Here is a 17,357-nt window from a genome sequence, read left to right on the forward strand (position 1 = left end):
CCAATTGAACTAATAATTAGATCAATTATGTTAATTGAGAGCATAAGTTGGAATAAAAACCAGAAGACTCTGCGGTCCTCGAGGACTGGAGTTTGACACCCCTGCTCTAAACCATTTACAGAGGCCTCATTAATACAGACCTGTATGTCGCTGCCTAAACTAATCACACTGAAATTAGTCATTATGGGCTCCTGCCTGGTGACTTAAAGGAGTAACAGAGCTGGTTGCTGTTGTGTGAAAGAACAGATGGTGAAGAGACTACATTCAGAAATTTCACAATTGGGGCCATACAGTACAAAAAGATTCCTGTAAACCTACAGGACAGCAGTACAATGGATCAGCAAATTGTGGAATCACCCAATTCCCAAATACACATTTGTATCTACTTGTATGCCAGATTAATAGCATTTCATAGTGTATCGGATGTTCAAGACATATTAATTAGGACTGAGTACCTGATATCAGGTATCACAGCCCTGACGTGGTTTAGACTCCACAAGGTGCTGGAAGGTGTCTTGAGGGATGATAATCTATTGAGTTGTTATTATTTAAAACTTGACAAACCTCACTAACCATCTTTTCTTCTCTGTCCGCCCACTGCTCTGTTGGCGACCACTTTTCCTTTTTTTCCCCCCTTTCCTGATACACTGGTGACCGATGTCTTGAAGCAGCCTACCAACATGAATGTGCTTGCTACTGTGGCGCCTGCTTGACGTGTATCTACTATCCCCCACTTTCAAATGCTGTTCGATCTGTGCCTTTCCCTGTTTCTGGTAGACTGTTTACAATACATTCATCAAGTAGCATTATTATTATTATTATTATTTATTTCTTAGCAGACGCCCTTATCCAGGGCGACTTACAATCGCAAGCAAATACAAATACATTCAAGTGTTACAATATAAGTCATACAATAAGAACAAGAAATACAATAATTCTCAAGTGTGACAAACCACAATTCAATAATACAGCAGATAATAGTGAAAGTTACATCAGGATATGATTAAGTAGTGATAGTTACATCAGGATATGATTAAGCATGCAAGCATTATTTATTTTTTTTTTTAAACTTGGCGCACTACAGAGCCACAACCCTTATAGTTCTGAACATCTGTCAGCCTTGTGATATTTTCAGGAAGACCGCTAAGTTAGGAAAGAGTAGGATCTCTAACAGGCGAGCAGGAAATGTTTTCACTCTTTTTCTTTTTATTAATTAAAAAAGGCCATTGATCAGCTAACAGATTGCCTTTTTTTGTCTGGTAAAAAGTAATTGTCAGGGGAACTTGCAGGAAGTAGTGGGGTTCTAAAAAATATAGTGTTATACATTCCCACGTGTTGCTACAACTGTTTAAATAATGCACCTGTAATTTTGTCTTTTCATTGTTAACATGCTGACAACAAAGTTCTTTTCAAAATGTCCTCTATAGTGGACTGGGGTTTGAGATCTGTCCTCTAAATCACTGCAGGAAGAGCGATTAAAAATAAATTAATAAAATAAAATAAATAAATAAACCATAGCAACAAGTGCTCTGGCTTTTCTGTTCTGTACCGCATCATGGATCGTTATTGCTGTGTTACCTGTTTGACAATGTGGTCAATAATCCTTGCAGTATAACTGAATGCCGGCTCTAAGGACTAGACAAGGTTCATTTTAAATGACTCTTACATTTCGAAAGCAGTTAGATCTTCCTTTTTGGATAAAAGAATGCAGTCTATGACATTTGCTGCAAAATTCAGCTTTTTTTTCTAGATTCTTTACTTTTTAACAAAGGTTGTGCCCCCTATCAAATCATGTTAGCTATTGAATCAACAACTCAAACTATTACGTTGAACCATATGTAAGGTATTTAACATTCCAGCATTCAGGGGTTATCTTCATAATGAATGGAGGAGCATGTGTCTATAAATCCATGGTCCAGCACTATGGCTTTGCGGAATTCTTAAGTAACTGAAGTGCCTGTCTTGACTTAATCAGCCTTTCATCTGGACCCACATCATTATTCTTCATCAGCCCTCTGTCTGTTTTCTTTGTTTCTCTTATCAGCCAACCTCTTTCTCAATGTCATCTGACTACATGTAGCATGTCCCATTGCTCTGTGGTTGGCTCATATGTCTTCACACAGCATACAGCGGTAGTGTCCATAGTTAAAGAAGGACTTGTATACACACTCCCATTAGTTTAGGTTGGATTCTTCACCTAACATTGCCCTACACCAGTAGGTGCGTGGTTGTTTACATATCTTGAGCACTATGTGGTTACCGTAGTGTGTACAGTATACACACTTTTTAAATATCCCAGGTGACTGAGATAACCAGTAAAGCTTTATATATTGAGATGAAGATTGGTATAGGCCAGTGGTTCTCAGTCTGTGGTCCACCGGCTCCCTTCAGGTGGTCCGTCTTAAGGTTACATAATTACGGAAAGAAAGCGGCAGCATAGGTATAGATCCCATTGCAAACTCAAAATTTGAGACCTTAAAAACTCAACTACAGAAGCAGGAAGAAAATGCATACATGGAGAATATCTCCTAGTTAAAGGTCTAAACTCTGTCATATATAGCATACGACCATCATGATAGTAAAAATAGACATAATGAACCATTCTTACCTTTGTATAAGTTAGTGGTCAGCAGATGTGTCTGAGGTCGTGTTATCCATTTTTATAAGAAGTTTACACCTACTATAAAAGCTTAACGTGTGTGAATGTAATTATATTAGGAGTAAAATCTGTGAACCTCTCCAGTTTCTCCATGTTCCGTAGTGTGCAGTTTGGCTTGTAAACATTCAACAAATCTAAGGCATGATTATCTCTAAAACTAGATCTTCTTACTTATCCCAGATGAACGCAATAAAACCATAACAAATTGTCCACAGTAGAGAGTGTGTATGGCTTTTGTTAAAATGTAAGAAACAAAAAAATTTTAACTGAATTAATGACTTACAATAGTGAAACTCATCAATGGGAATCGACCCCTTTAAATCAATAACTTCAAAGCTGCTGTTTTATCTATAGTGACATCTAGAGTTAGTTACATTGCGACTCCTTCAGGGAAGGATATGTGCTTTGCTCACTTCCACACATCTGCTGTGTTAATATCAAAACTCCCTATCCCTGCATGGAATTTGGTCCCTGGCTCCCTCCATTCCTGTCATGTGAGAATGTGGCTGGAATGGAGGGAACTGTAAGGCCCATAACATTGCACAACCCTGTGCTTGAAATATAGTCTGTTTTTTTTGTGTGACGACTTTTGCCTGCTTTCCTATTGGCTGACCTGCCACAATGGGGATCTCGCGTTGTTGCTGCCTGCACTGAAGCTGGATAACAGTGCTTGCACTTTTCACAAGAGCTTAAATCTACAACACATCCAGCAAAATCATCAGGTTTTAAAACTAAGGGCTCTCTTGTAGGCTAGAAAGTCCTATACCTTTTTTAAAGTTCAGGCCTAAAGGTGGCTGCTCGGAGCCTGTTAGACATCTACACGATAAAATATGAAAGCTCTGCTGGGTCTCGCTGAGAGTTTTGGATGCTAAACTCACCCTGTGAGTTTGATTCCTATGTAGTGAGTTCCAGATAAAACTTGGAGGTTAATATCTCAGGGCAGCAGTTTTACTGTTGTAATCCATTACTGCTGTCAAGCATTGCTTCCCTTTTAGGACAATGACATTGTTTTACTAAAGAAAAAAAAAAAAGCTCCTCTACATTTTGACAGTAAACAAGCTGTTTTTTTTCTTCTTTGTATTGCATATGACTGGTCACTACTTGAATATGTTTTTTACACCTTTATCATAGTGTGTAAATCTTAGTCACAAAATGTCACAATCATGACAGCATACTTTTAAAGCACTTTATAGGTTCTTTATAGATAATTTAATTGTATTTAACAGTAAGAAATTAACTGTAATGACAACATTTATGATGACTAAATACTTGAAAGGGTTTTTATTGTGAGGTCACACTTGACCTGTATAAATGGGTAATTGTATGTAAAAAATAATGTGATCTCTTGTAACAATTGTAAGTCGCCCTGGATAAGGACGTTGGCTAAGAAATAAATAATAATATAGTATTAACTCTGGGGTGTAAAATCTTAATCTGGGGTATCTGGACATGGCAACGCCACAAATGGCCTTGATTTTACTGTTGAATTTATGACTTTGGGGTTATTTCAGTCTTTTCAGCACATACAAACATGGGGGCGGGGGGCATGCTTTTATATTAGGTTGTAAAACAGGATCTAGCTAGATGAATTATATGGAAAGAATTTCATTTTGCTAGTAAACCAACAAGTGCATTCTGTTTACTGCCATTTGCAGATGAGAATAAGAGACTCGGGAGTGCTGCTGACAGAGTGCTTTTTAAGAGCTATGTTTACTGTATCTTGTCCAAGTTTATTCCAGCCGTTTCCTTCCCTGACAGTCAGCATTCTACCGGGCACGGGGCATTGGGCTATTTTTAAAAGGGGAATGATAAGAAACAAAGGAAGAAAGGCTTGCAGTATGCAACCCTGTGGGGTGAAATGGTTCAGCACTGAATTGACATGCAGTATCTACACCCTTTCCTGCCTGGGTATGTCAGCTTCAGGAAACAATTATTCCAAGTCTTTTGTTCCTCATTTTCAGTTTGCGTCACAGCAGACCACAGGCGCAGTGTTCCGTCACTTTGAGTGACACAGTCCTTTATCTGGCTGGCAGGGGTCCAGCGTGAGCCATTGTACCCCATAGGAACTGCTGCAACACAGAGTGCGGACCCCTCATGTACTTTTCACAAATAAAGTAAGTCAGTTTGTCTGAGTGGAGCTGGTAACTTTTTTAGGCTCTACTGAAAAGTCTACAAAGTGTTTTCCTTGTACCCAGTGCAAAGCTACATTCTTATTGTTAGGGTTCTTCGTTTTTCGGTCTTCAGTTTTGAGTAGCGTGAAACATAATGAAGGTTTTTTTTGGGGTTTTTCATTAAAACATCATTAAACATGTTAATTGTGCATCAGGTTTGCAGACACTTTTCTGTTTTAAATGTGTTAATATTCAATGTATTTGCTGTTTATGATCAGCTGAAACACTTCCTGACTTGTATGTAGCTGCATCGGAGACTTTGTGTCTAACGTCCTGTGGCAGGGCAGAAGCCCTGCTGGTGTAAATAGTGTGTGGGGGAATGTAAGGTTGGCAGGGATGGGGTTAAATCTGTCCCTGCCAGAAATCACAGGTGTGGCCATCCAAGAGGAAGAAGAGGAGCTGCCTGCCCGAAGGCTGGAGAAGACCAAGCAGCCTGCCCCAAAATGAAAGGAGGAGAGGACAGGCCGTTCCTGGAGGCGAGGAAAGGAGCCGCTGTCATCCCAAGAGCCAAAAGGGGAGGAGCCTCTGCCATCTCCAGTGCCAAATAAGGGAGGAGCCTATGTCGTCTCCAGTGCCAAAGGGGGAGGAGCCACTGCCATCTCCAGTGCAAAAGGTTGAGGAGCTGCTGTCATCTCCAGAGCCAAAAGATGTAGCCACCGCTGGAGGACCCAGCGCTGGTGGAGGTACCTGGTTGCCGTCATGTTTCTGTTTTAAACAGCTTCCATGATCCAGGTGACCAGCCCAGCCTGTAGCTTCTGTATTCCATAACTGACCTGCACTCTTTTCAGATGTACTGTACTTTTATGTTATCTTACTCTGTCGAGTTGGTCCATATGAGACATTTTAAAAAGCTGCAACTAGGTAACATACTGCATTAGTATCTTTCAAGTTCAAATTTCTTTAGAAGATGAATTTAGCCTGACAGTCCCCCACCCTCAGACGTTCTGACTGCTCATCAGAAACATTTAGTCACAGTCTTTTAATGCACTTTCTTATTGAAACTTTCAACGCTTGAATTGCCTTACCATAAACATATGGGGAAGCTTGTTTTGGAGCACTACTGTTTTTGGCTACATCTGGGGTGACCTTGTAGCACAAAAAAAGATTTAAGATATCCCCATCTGTGTTTTCTATAAATACTGTGCAGGGAGGACTAGAACTAGCCATGTGGAATCTGTTAGAAGCTGTTCTTGAAATTACAAAATAAAAAAGTAACCGCTTAATACTATCTGAGTTTGACCTGCTACTGGTTACTGGTTGTATTTATGGACAGAAGTAAAAGAAAACGAACTATATGGTATCGAAGCAGTGATTATTTTATTTTAAGGACACTTTTTCAGTGTATAGATCTCCTCTTAAGTTAAACAGTGTTTTGAAAAACGTGAGTAAATTAACAAATCCTCTAAAATAGATTCATTAATTGCAAGCTAGATTTAATGAATTAAAATGAGATTTTTAAAAAAGGTCCTAATAGATTTGTGAAAAGAGCTCTAAAATTAGAAAAAGAAAGGCTATAAGAATGAGCTCAGTGAGATTAAATGTTCATCGACATCCATCCGGAACACCAGCACACTGCAGCTGTTCATGGTTTATTCATTCTTTTTATACTGGAGGATGGCAGACCTAGTTGCGATTAACTAACTACAGTAGACTCTCATGAATCCAAACCAGTTGGGACTTGATTAGTGATTTGTTCGGAGTACTGATCGCTATTTATACCATGCTGAAAGTTATTTATTCTTTAGTTTTATGTTTTTATACTTCATCGAAAAATGTAATGGCCATTTGAATAACAAGTACAGAAATCTGTAAATGTTTTTAGGTTCTTATCATAGAATTCTGAAATAGATGTTTGGTTTCTGCAGTTGCTATCCAGCATGCATTTCATTATAATAGCATGGTTTGTATAACTGGATATTTTAGGTTAGTGATATATGACTCCAGTGGCATCCCAGATGAAAAGACTTAACTGACTGGAGTCAGATGCTGGGACATACAGTACAGTACAGTATGTTCTTATCTTTGCTCCACCGCAGCAAAAAACACCAAGTGGAGTGGAAAAATAGTTGATGGTGTTTCAAAAGTAAAGCTTAGTAAATGCTGTCCACAGTCCTTGGCTAGATCAAGTAACTCTATATACACATATATAGACTCATAACGCAGAAGTGTCCAAGAATTGTGTTGCGTTTTAAAGTGTAATTAATTACTATCTGTTTAATACATCCGTGTCTATAGTTTTGCTCTTTTATCTAGTTTGTCTTTGTTGACAGTCCATTCTGTTTTCCAAAAGCAGACACACAAGCTTCCCCCACTAAAAACCTGCTTGGCACTACAGTATGTCACAGTGCCATATGGGCCACCACATGTTTAATGTTTATTACACAACACACCTTCAGATGTTTATACAGAAACTGTCTTTCATGCAGGTTTTTCCGTGTAACAGACACTAATACAACAAAAATATGTTTTCCCGCACTTCCTTTTATATGGATGCGCTATGTATTATATTATGCCAACAGAGTTAGTTTACTGCAGTATTTCTGACATTTTACTATGCTTTTATTACACATTGCTATGATTTGTTATGATGGTAAACCTTTATAATGGGTACCTCAAAGACCATGAAGTTTATAGCAGATTTTCTTAGTGTTTATTAAAATTGACAACACCAAACTTCATATATACTGTGACCTTAGCGTTAATATTTCCTTTCTACTGAAAGAGTTCTTGCTTATAATTCTAATAGCTGAAAACACAGAGGCTGAGCCTGAGGCACACAGTGGCCTTGAAGCATGCATAAAGGTCTATTCAAAGGAACATAACCCAAATCCACTTCTCCCTTTTGAGGTGGCAAAACAGAATGCAAAGGGCTGCTCTGTATTGTTCAGGCCACTCAGTTGGGAGGATTCATTATTATTCCTTCTAAACCAAAACGTGTGTCTCTTAGAGGGCTCTTACAATCAGCTTTTCTGGGCATGGACCCAGGGCATCAAGTTATTGGTTCCAGCTCATTTTCATTTGATTTACATCGAGGCCACCTGCCCAGCTGAGGGATACACTGTGTGCCATGTAAAAGAGTCAATTTCTTTTTTGGACACTATAAAGCCATCTGCATTCCTTTAGGTTTTGTGGTTTAATCTCCATGGGAACCGATACTGTATCTCTGCTGTTAGCCTCCAGTACCTGTTCCAGTTAATCCATACCATCGCTAATAAAGCACATTGGTCTGTATAATATAAATGTCATCAAAAGATTTTGAAATGTGAAATGTTCTTAATTAACATTTAAGCATTGCTTTATAATTAAAAATTCTGATGTTTTAAACATTAGTTATTAGTGTAATATAATCACAAGCCACAAGTCAAACATAAATAGGCTTATAAAAACATCAAAAGTTTGTGGTAAAAACGCTGTACAAAGTTCCCCAGCGGGGAATAATGTAGACGCCTATACATTGTTGACGAGCAGAAAAATAATTGTAAAGTTATACACACACACAGGCTCTCTGAGACGTTCTTCACGCATTCATGATTTGTTGGGACTCGGGTTTACAGTTGTCTGTGTCCCCGGGACTGATGTCTGTCCATCTGACAAGGGCAGCCTTATCGCAGATTTTTTTACTTCTTTTAAATCGTGGAGGTAATACAGCTGCGCTGTGTGAGGTGCAAGCTTCAGAATGCTGGTGGGCACGTACTCTGCGTTTTAGTTCCCACTGTGGAGAACTGGAAAACATTTCGGGCTGTCTTACTGACTGCTTCCCATAAGCAACTGTTTGAAAAACGTCAGTGGCTGCTGACAGAAAGAAATGGCTCAGAGAAGTCTTTTTTTTTTTCATTGTCTATTTGGCTGCACTGTAGTTACAATATTGCTAAGTTTTGGGTCTGCTTGTTAATTGGCAAAATTAATGGTAGTTCTGATGTTGGGTACCAGTAGTTTTATTTTATTTTTTCTTCAAATTACCATAGCTAGATGTAATGTAGAGAAAAAGAAAGAAATATGGTCATTATGATTTAAATCTCCCAACTACTAGCCGATCATATTAAATATGTTTTAAAAATGAGCTCCCCTCAAGTTAAGTTAAATATTAATTATGTTGATACAGTTTTAAAAAATGTAACGAAAGCAGGACTTCACTTCCCACTTTCCTACAGCTCAGTGTTCTGGTACGGAGAGCAGAGCACGCATAGTTTGCAATATTGAATAAGCAAGTTAGTTCAGGGAACGCCAGTAAAAAAAATAAATAAATAAATAAATAGTCTTAAGTGAGAACAAAAAATGAACTATGATTTATGAATTTAAAAACCTGATCGGTTCTGGAGCATTTGGTCGCCTTTTAATATAAGAGCAGTGGGAGATGTTTGGTTGAGTGGAATGGTTGGTTGTCCTTTGACATTTATGGAATTTTGCTTTCGTGGGTTCTATTGCTATGTGTTTTTGTTCTTTTAAACAGGGGGGGAAAAAAAAAACTTCTGCTTGTGGCTTTTAGTATTTGCTTCTGTTTGAAAAATTGTCACTGAATTTGTCCAGCAAAGAATTTTACTAGTTTGTTTTACTATTTATACAAGTTTACTACAACAAGACAGGGCTTTTACCTGTTAGTCATCTGCATCAGTTCACATTATGGTTCAATGCAGTGCATTCAGTATCTGTCAGAACATTAGAATAATATGTTTGAAACTAAACTAAAAATACCCGCTGGGGTTTAGCCAAATCCAACCTCCTTGTATTACTTTTCATGTTCACATCTGATTGCACTGTATAACAGGGCAATAGCGTAGTACAGTAGCTAAGCATATCTGTGTGTCATTGCTGACAATGTGTCTGTGAATAACTAAACCTGTAATCAACACTGTTATTAATGACCATCTGGTCATGCACCAAGATTGGGTTGCATGAACCAGAATATGTCACCCAGTCTTTACTGAATTTGCTAAAAATAAGAAAAGCTATTCATCACATGGCACCTACTGTACTTCCAAATCCAGCTCTTATATATATATATATATATATATAAAAATCAATTAAATGTCATTAATTGACCCTCTCCTGACTTTCATTGCACATTCCACAGTACTAGCACTGCCTTAGAGAATCAAAGCTGAAATCTCGACTGAGAAACCGATCATAGAATAGAATTGGGAAACTTGACGTACACATGTACGGCATGGTACTTTAAGTGGGTTTTCATTTGACATAAGTACATGCGTACGTCATGGTGTTGAAGTGGTTAAAAGGTAAAATGGGGACAACATCGCCTTAAGCTGTACAGTCACATTGTGGTTCCCAATACATGCCCCGTCAGAAAAAGCTCATCTTTTATACCTGGCTTGAGACGAATGGTATTGTGGTTCATCAGTAACTTTTCACAGTAAAAGTCCTATACACCTTACAGACACATCTTCCAGGAATTAGACTATTGAGTCTATTGAGTTTTCCAACGTCTATTGTGTTGTCTATTGTGTTGTCTAGTCCACTGCATTTTGTGTGTTTAAGACTTTGGGTGTTAATCTTTAGGCTTTTGGTTTTCTATCAAATAAAATTGAAGAATGGGTTTTCTTGGGAGATTTATTTATTTTGCACCTTTCAGAAGGGTAAGGGTGTGTGTCTCTGTGGGATCATGTCTAAGCGTGTGCCGATGTCTTGTTCTGTTCTAGGTCGAGGAAGGTAGTAAGGCTGCAGCAGCAGGGAAACTCCAGGCCGGAGATGAGATTGTCAGCATCAATGAGTTCCTGACCGAATACAGGCAAGAGGCCATCTGTCTGGTGAAGGGCTCCCACAAGTCGCTGACGCTGGTGGTCAAAAGGTAGGGACCCGAGGTCTGGTGAAGAAACTGCTGCTCGCTTTAAACCGGGCAGGTCGTACAGCAATACAGTCACTCTAGAGTGAGGAGGCCTGTATGGTTCCATATCCAAGTGCTTCTGCATTTAAAGTGATCCTGGATGATACCAAGAGGAGCCCTTGGAAGGGAAGCATGTAATCTTTGGAATCATAGCATACTGTCATTCTGTAGAATAAAACCTTGCTCATACCATTTTTTTCTAGTAATATATACTTGCAATATAATGCTATTTGGGTAGTTCTCATACAGCACATTTGTGTATTACAGCCGATGAGGATTTTGGTGAAAATGTGTTATATGCCGAAGAGAATTAGACTTGTGTACAGCTGGTCTTATTTGAAACTAGTTAACTACAATACTTAGTGTTTAAGCTGTTCTTTAAGTGCTCGTTCGGCTCTCACGCACAAAACATTTGGTTGGTCAAATCAATTTAAAAAAAAATTGTGTTACATTTATGACCTTGTTAACATTTCCGAGGGACATTTAATTGAAATCCCCAATTAGGGTTTTTCCATTAACCTTCAGTTTTATGGGAGTAATCAAAAAGGTATGCATCGCACTTTTCAATGTGACTAACTGACTCCGTGGGAGATTGAAAGCTGTTGTTTGCTCTGTAGTTTGGCACAGGCCACGTGTTAATGCTGAGTATTAACTTGTACACTGTTATGAAGTTTACATCCAGACCTGAAAAGTTAATATTTAGACCCAGCAGTGGTGTAGAAGAAGCAGCGGCACAGGCGACAGTACATTTTAAAACAAGATCAAGCATTAAACAAACAAAACCATTTTTAGACAATAATTATTGGTGTGTAGGTTTGTCAGTTCTCAATATGGGTGCATCATTGAAGAGAAGATAGAACATTTTACATTTGGTTGATTTTAAATTTTTATAGCAATTTTGTTTTTTTTAGATTCTGCTGGAGAACAAAACTGGTTGCTTATTTAATGTCAAGTGTAGGGGCATTACTTCAAGCTTCTGGAGAAAAGGCCTCAAGCATGTGGAATAAATTACATATTTCATACTTTTCATTTCAGCTGGGAGAGCGAAAGGTTCAGTCACACTAGGCTATAAAAGACAAAACAAAAACTAATGAAAAATGCAGGTTTTGCTCTATTTCTAGCAGATTACATGGATATCTCACAAAAGGGCAAGATAAATAAAGGTACTAACATTTAAGATCTAAAATGTTAATCCTCATGGTCTTGGATTAATAGTGTGAAAGGGAGGAATGCAGGAATTTCCTGTTCCCATTTGTGATCTGTGCAGTCTGCCAGGGATTGTGCTTTACCGCAGGCTGACAACAGAGCAGTATATCTCAGGTCAGCAGTTTGATCCAGAACGCTTTTGTTTATTTCCCTTTTAAGGATTGCGTGGCTCTTGAACTGGACTGTGTGCTGCAGTAGTCAAGCAGTTGCATGATCTCAGTCATGGATGTTCCAGGGGTGGGAGGGTAGGTACCACAAGTAGAATGCCATAATTAAGGAGGCTGTGTGGTCCAGTGGTTAAAGAAAAGGGCTTGTAACCAGGAGGTCCCTGGTTCAAATGCCACCTCAGCCATTGTCTCATTGTGTGACCCTGAGCAAGTCACTTAACCTCCTTGTGCTCCGTCTTTCGGGTGAGACGTAATTGTAAGTGACTCTGCAGCTGATGCATAGTTCAAACATCCTAGTCTCTGTAAGTCGCCTTGGATATAGGCGTCTGCTAAATAAACAAATAATAATAATTACACTCTACACTCCCCTGCAGTGTCATCCAATAATAGGTTCTCCTGTCCTGAAATGGCATGCAATCCAGATTAGCACGAAGATAAAGTGCTGGTAGGTCATTGCTTGGCCACAATTGAGGGAAGTACAGTAATAGTGTCGAAAGCCTATAGCTACCATGCTGTGATTCCTGTACACAATGTGCATCTAGGTCACAACACAAAACATTTTTTGGATGTAGTTGTTTTCACCTTTTCATTACACCTGGCCTACTCTTCCTTTCCTCATAGCGAGGTCCTTATTTCAGGTTCTGGTGTTGAGGGACTACAGGTAGTCATTGTCCTCTAGCAGAAGACGTTTATAAATTACAAGATGAAGTCTCTACCCTCGCCTGTCAGTTTTAGGTACCAGTGCCTTCACAGGTTATAGACAAGACCATGGTCTTTGTTGTGTTTTTGTTTGCTTGTTTGAATGTATCTGCCTTTAGTGTGGTAATTTCAGAACAGGCTGCCACAGTTTAAAAGATGCACTAAGAATATTAAGAAAATGGGTCAGAGAAGACGTGACGACACAGTGATGTTACGACTTTTTGATTTGGTTTGTGTGTGATGTAAAGAAACTGGACAGTAACAAAGTATATTTTTGGAGTTAACGAAGGCGCAACAATTAGAAGAATGGTAAAATTGCACTACATTATGGGATTTTAAATAAATTAAGCAGAGCAAGCGTACATTAGAAGGAAGCTTGTCATCTTTCAAGACTCAATATAAAATAATGCTTTGCTTATCCTTTTCTGTTATTTCTGTTTGTTTTAGAGCCAGCATATTTTGGATGACAAACTGGTTCTGTAGAAGCAGCCCAGTTAAGCCCTGAACAAGTTATATTCAAAGCAGCACTCTGTTTTTCAGTTGACTGTGAGGTTTTATTTGCATTTTGATACAAAGAAAAAAGGGCCCTTTTAAAATACTTTCAGCTGTATCCAGGTTACCTGGTTACCGTGGGGGGAAAAAAGAAAAAAAAAAAAATCAGTCTGCATCTCATTTTGCATGAGGTGACTTATCAAACCTATAGGGTACTGGAAAGGAAAAATGAATGCAAAAAAGCAAACCCAGATTAGGTTTTCACACTTTCAATAGCGACAGGGGCCAGTTTAAAAAAAAAATAATAATACATTTTATAACTGCTGATTAGTACGGGGTAGTGCTCTGAAGTTCTGTACTGGAAACTACTTCATCTCAGTGGACTTTGGTTTGGCATTCAGGAGCACAAATTGTGAGAAGCAAAATCTAGGCCATGGTGACCTACTTAATCGATCTATCTAGCTTTACTTAGGAATAATGTATATGCTAGTTTGAATTTAATACCCCAATTTACTGGTTGAGAAACTGTTAAGGGTGTAATGGGAGGGGCTCTGTTGTAATTTCTAATGAGGAAAGTACATTACTTAAAAGTACAGCTGCTTTGTAATTCACCATTATTAAGTGACTGATACGATTTAAAGATATCTCGTCGCACTTTTCACACCGTGCCAGTAGAGTAGATATATTAGCAGCTAGGGTTCAAAGGATTGTCCAGCACTTGCATTAAACCATTCAGTCCTTTGCTGGGAGAAGCAGTCAGTACAGGATGCATTCATTCTTTCAACATGGCAACACAGCAACACAGCTCTTAAGAGTTCTAGGAAAAATGACTTCACTCAAAACAGCAGACTGCTAGTGCAGCTTTGAAAAAATAATTCCATTGATGACCGTTGACCAGGTAACTAGGCCCGGTCTCGGGTTGGCTGTCAGACGTTTTTCTATCATAACAACCCCCCTCTTTCCTTCCCAACCCCGTTCATCAGTTTACCTGACTTTATTTTTACTTTGACTAAGATGAAGCAGATTTATCATGCAGATTCACTTCCTGTGCAGCAGGTATTAGGGCTCCACCTGAGGCTCTCACACATTTTCTGTGCTGCTTATAAGTGGGGTCAGTTACCTGTTGCACAGGAAGTGACTCTGTAGTGTGTGTTGGCAGGATACATTTACTTGAAAACAGGATGTGTAAAGTATGGAACACTAAATGATGGCTAAAGGATTATCGATTTATGATTATCGAAGTTCGAACGTTTTCAAAGTTATGGTTACAATATATTACTTTTACTACTATTATTGAACATTATTACTGCAGTACAACGTCGCATATCCAACCCCCTGTGGACTGGGGTATAGGCGGATATGTGAAAAAGTCAGATTAATTAGGCTACAAATACAGTGTTGCTATGCGGTTTGCTGTAAGCCATCTCCACGCAAAGCTTAAAAAAATAAATAAATAAATAAATAAAAATACAAAACAAACGGTTAATGTACAGTAACCTGCAACTGATGGCTTCTTTCTTAACAATAGAAGTCCCTGCCTCCGTGGTTCTACTTTCTTAATAGTTCTGTCACAGTAATTTCCACTCTTTCTTGATATTGCCTACAGCCGATAAGCATCTCAATTTGAATATTGCTTCAGCTATTTTAAACAAACGGCCGGTAAGCATTGCGTTTATGAAGCTTGCTTTGTTTAATTCAAATGCATTTAAAAGCTACAAGAAGACGCTGCCAATATCTGCAAGTGTGTGCTCCATCATATAAACACATTGCCCCCCCAAAAAAAGCTTTCTCGACTGGTGTATTGAAACGTCACTGCCACACGCAGCTGACTGACACACGCACACAGCACGTCTCTCTTAAAGGGGAACGCACCAAAAGGCTGATTGCTATAACGCTTTCTTTCTGTTTCCATCGCAGACGCTGCATCTGCTGCCAATGCCATTACTCTCGTAGCCTATTCTTAATATTTATTTATTTATTTATTTATTTATTTATTTATTTATTTATTTAGCGAGGCAGTTAATTGATCAGGGTGGTTATGTGATGGTCAGATATGCGACGTTCCACTGTAATTGAAAATGCGTGAGCAAAAAAGATCTGTTCTATTACTATTTTGTCCAGAGTTGCTGTTTTTGGAGGCTGTATAACCAAAAATCCAAACAATGCATCTTTACTGTAATAAAAGCCAGGAGGGAGATTTAGAAAGGTTTGTATTAGCTTTATAATGCTTTACAAAAAAAAAAGAAGAATTCTGAGCAGGTAGTCGACCCATGTGAGAGTCAACTTGCGGTTAGATAATGTCCAGGAATGTTCTGTATCCTGCTGTAAACAGGAAGAAACCCAAGCACGGTGTGTTCTTTTAAAAAGGGCACATTTATTCAATTTGAGATGTAATTAAGTTTTGCTTGCTCAAAAGCAGTATCCTTGATATTGAAGAGCTATGGAACTTTTTCCCTTTGACACAGAATCATTTTTGGTAAATGTGTAGCATTTCCCAAGGTTCACAAGCTGAATTGTGTTTTTAGAGTATATTGACAACTGCTTCAAGTAAATTCTTTAGAGCTCATAAACCACTTGCTTTCAGATTTTTGCTTTGACGGTGTGCTGTCCAATATTATTGCTGTGAAAATGTATACCTCATGTGTAGCTGGTCTGTGATCATGGTGGCAATGCTGCTGAAGCCATACTGATACAGTTGCCATGGTTTCTCTGGAGCAGTTGTTAGATGAGTCCTGAGTCTTAGTACAACTCTCTTGTATTATGGCACAATACCGCTCATAGTGGAAGAGAGTGCTAGTAGTTGTCATGTTTAGTACAGCATATCATTTTTGTTTATGCACTTAAAGCACTTCTCAGCAGGTAAGTTAAAAAACTAAACTATGCCTACATCTGTTCAGCATCCTGTGTTCTGTCAACACATTTGTAGTCACAGAAATTAGAACAGATATCTGTTGTGTGTGAGTAGAGTGATGGGGGAGTTCTTAATGCTATTCTATAAGGAATACATTGAGTGAAGGTGACGGGTTTGTAGGGTGTCGTGCAGTTTTGGCGAGAGGACTGTAAAGGCTAGAAGAGAATCCCTAGACATGACTGACTCTTCTAAATCAAAAAAACGAAGACTGTACTATTTAACATACAAAAATGTGTTGTTGCTTATTAACTTCAGAATTCTGTCATATGTTCTATGCTCAGGATGACTTCTATAGAATCTTAACAAATCTTTAACAGCGATTAATTGATTTTTTTCATAAATGATTTCTAGTATCTTTCCCAGCATTTCAGGCCTTTTATCATTTTCTACTTTCTTTTTATAATATTCTTAACTGGCATTGCACCTTTAGTTTAGCAATCAGATCCTCTGTTCATATTCAGCACTTAAAGCAAGTACACGAGAAATTCTAGAGCACACTTGAGGATATAAGGGTTATAGCTTTATGGACAGAGCAATTTCTGTTTGTGTGTAGCTTTTGTTTCGCTGTCGTAGCTTTTGTTAAGACATCAACTTGTCATCACTGTTATTGCTGGGACGATAAATACCAAGAGGCATTTTCAAGAAACTGTTAGTTGATGGTGAGTCACTGGGTGCAGAAGGCATGGGTCTGCAAGCTGCCATTCTCCTGAGAGATATGAAGACAAAAACTCTGCATTCCTCAGCGGATAGCTCTTCAAAACAAACCCTAATCGATGAGGCTGCCTCCAGGCTGATGTGAACATAAATTAAGTCTAGCATAACTGGTCATGACACAGTTTGTTTTAAAAGCACCCCTCCTGCTCTTGAATTTAAAACAAGTATATTCAGTGTACTGTAGTGCTACTTGAACCGATAACATTTTTTTTTTAATGATGTAATTTTAAATAAGCTGTTTTAAAACAAATTGTTAATGTACTGAACTTCAATAACAAAACCAAGTGCTAAAACATTTTTTAAATGTTTTTATTTGCTTTTATTTTCTAGTGTGATATTATAATATTTATTGAGACTTGACAGATTAAGTTTTATTGATTTCGATTTGTTATTCCTAATATGTACAGATTCAAAAGCATATTTCAGCATCCCTAGCAATCATTTCATTTTTATCTTATTTTACTTTACTGAATAATGCAATCTCATTTGCAATGTGGTC

The 17,357-nt window shown here is 38.4% G+C and overlaps 1 protein-coding gene across 3 annotated transcripts in view; it reads left to right on the forward strand.

Annotated features, from left to right (window-relative positions):
* The window catches only part of LOC117405284 (protein Shroom2-like), a 78,574-nt gene that overhangs the window by 18,294 nt on the left and 42,923 nt on the right, over window positions 1-17,357 (forward strand). For all 3 annotated transcript variants that reach the window (XM_034008223.3, XM_034008225.3, XM_034008226.3), the window contains exon 2: window positions 10,485-10,633. In XM_034008223.3, the coding sequence (XP_033864114.3) occupies window positions 10,485-10,633 (149 nt within the window). The remainder of the gene's footprint in view (window positions 1-10,484; window positions 10,634-17,357) is intronic.

The sequence above is a fragment of the Acipenser ruthenus genome, chromosome 9 (genome assembly GCF_902713425.1).
Source record: "Acipenser ruthenus chromosome 9, fAciRut3.2 maternal haplotype, whole genome shotgun sequence".
Classification (NCBI taxonomy): Eukaryota; Metazoa; Chordata; class Actinopteri; order Acipenseriformes; family Acipenseridae; genus Acipenser; species Acipenser ruthenus.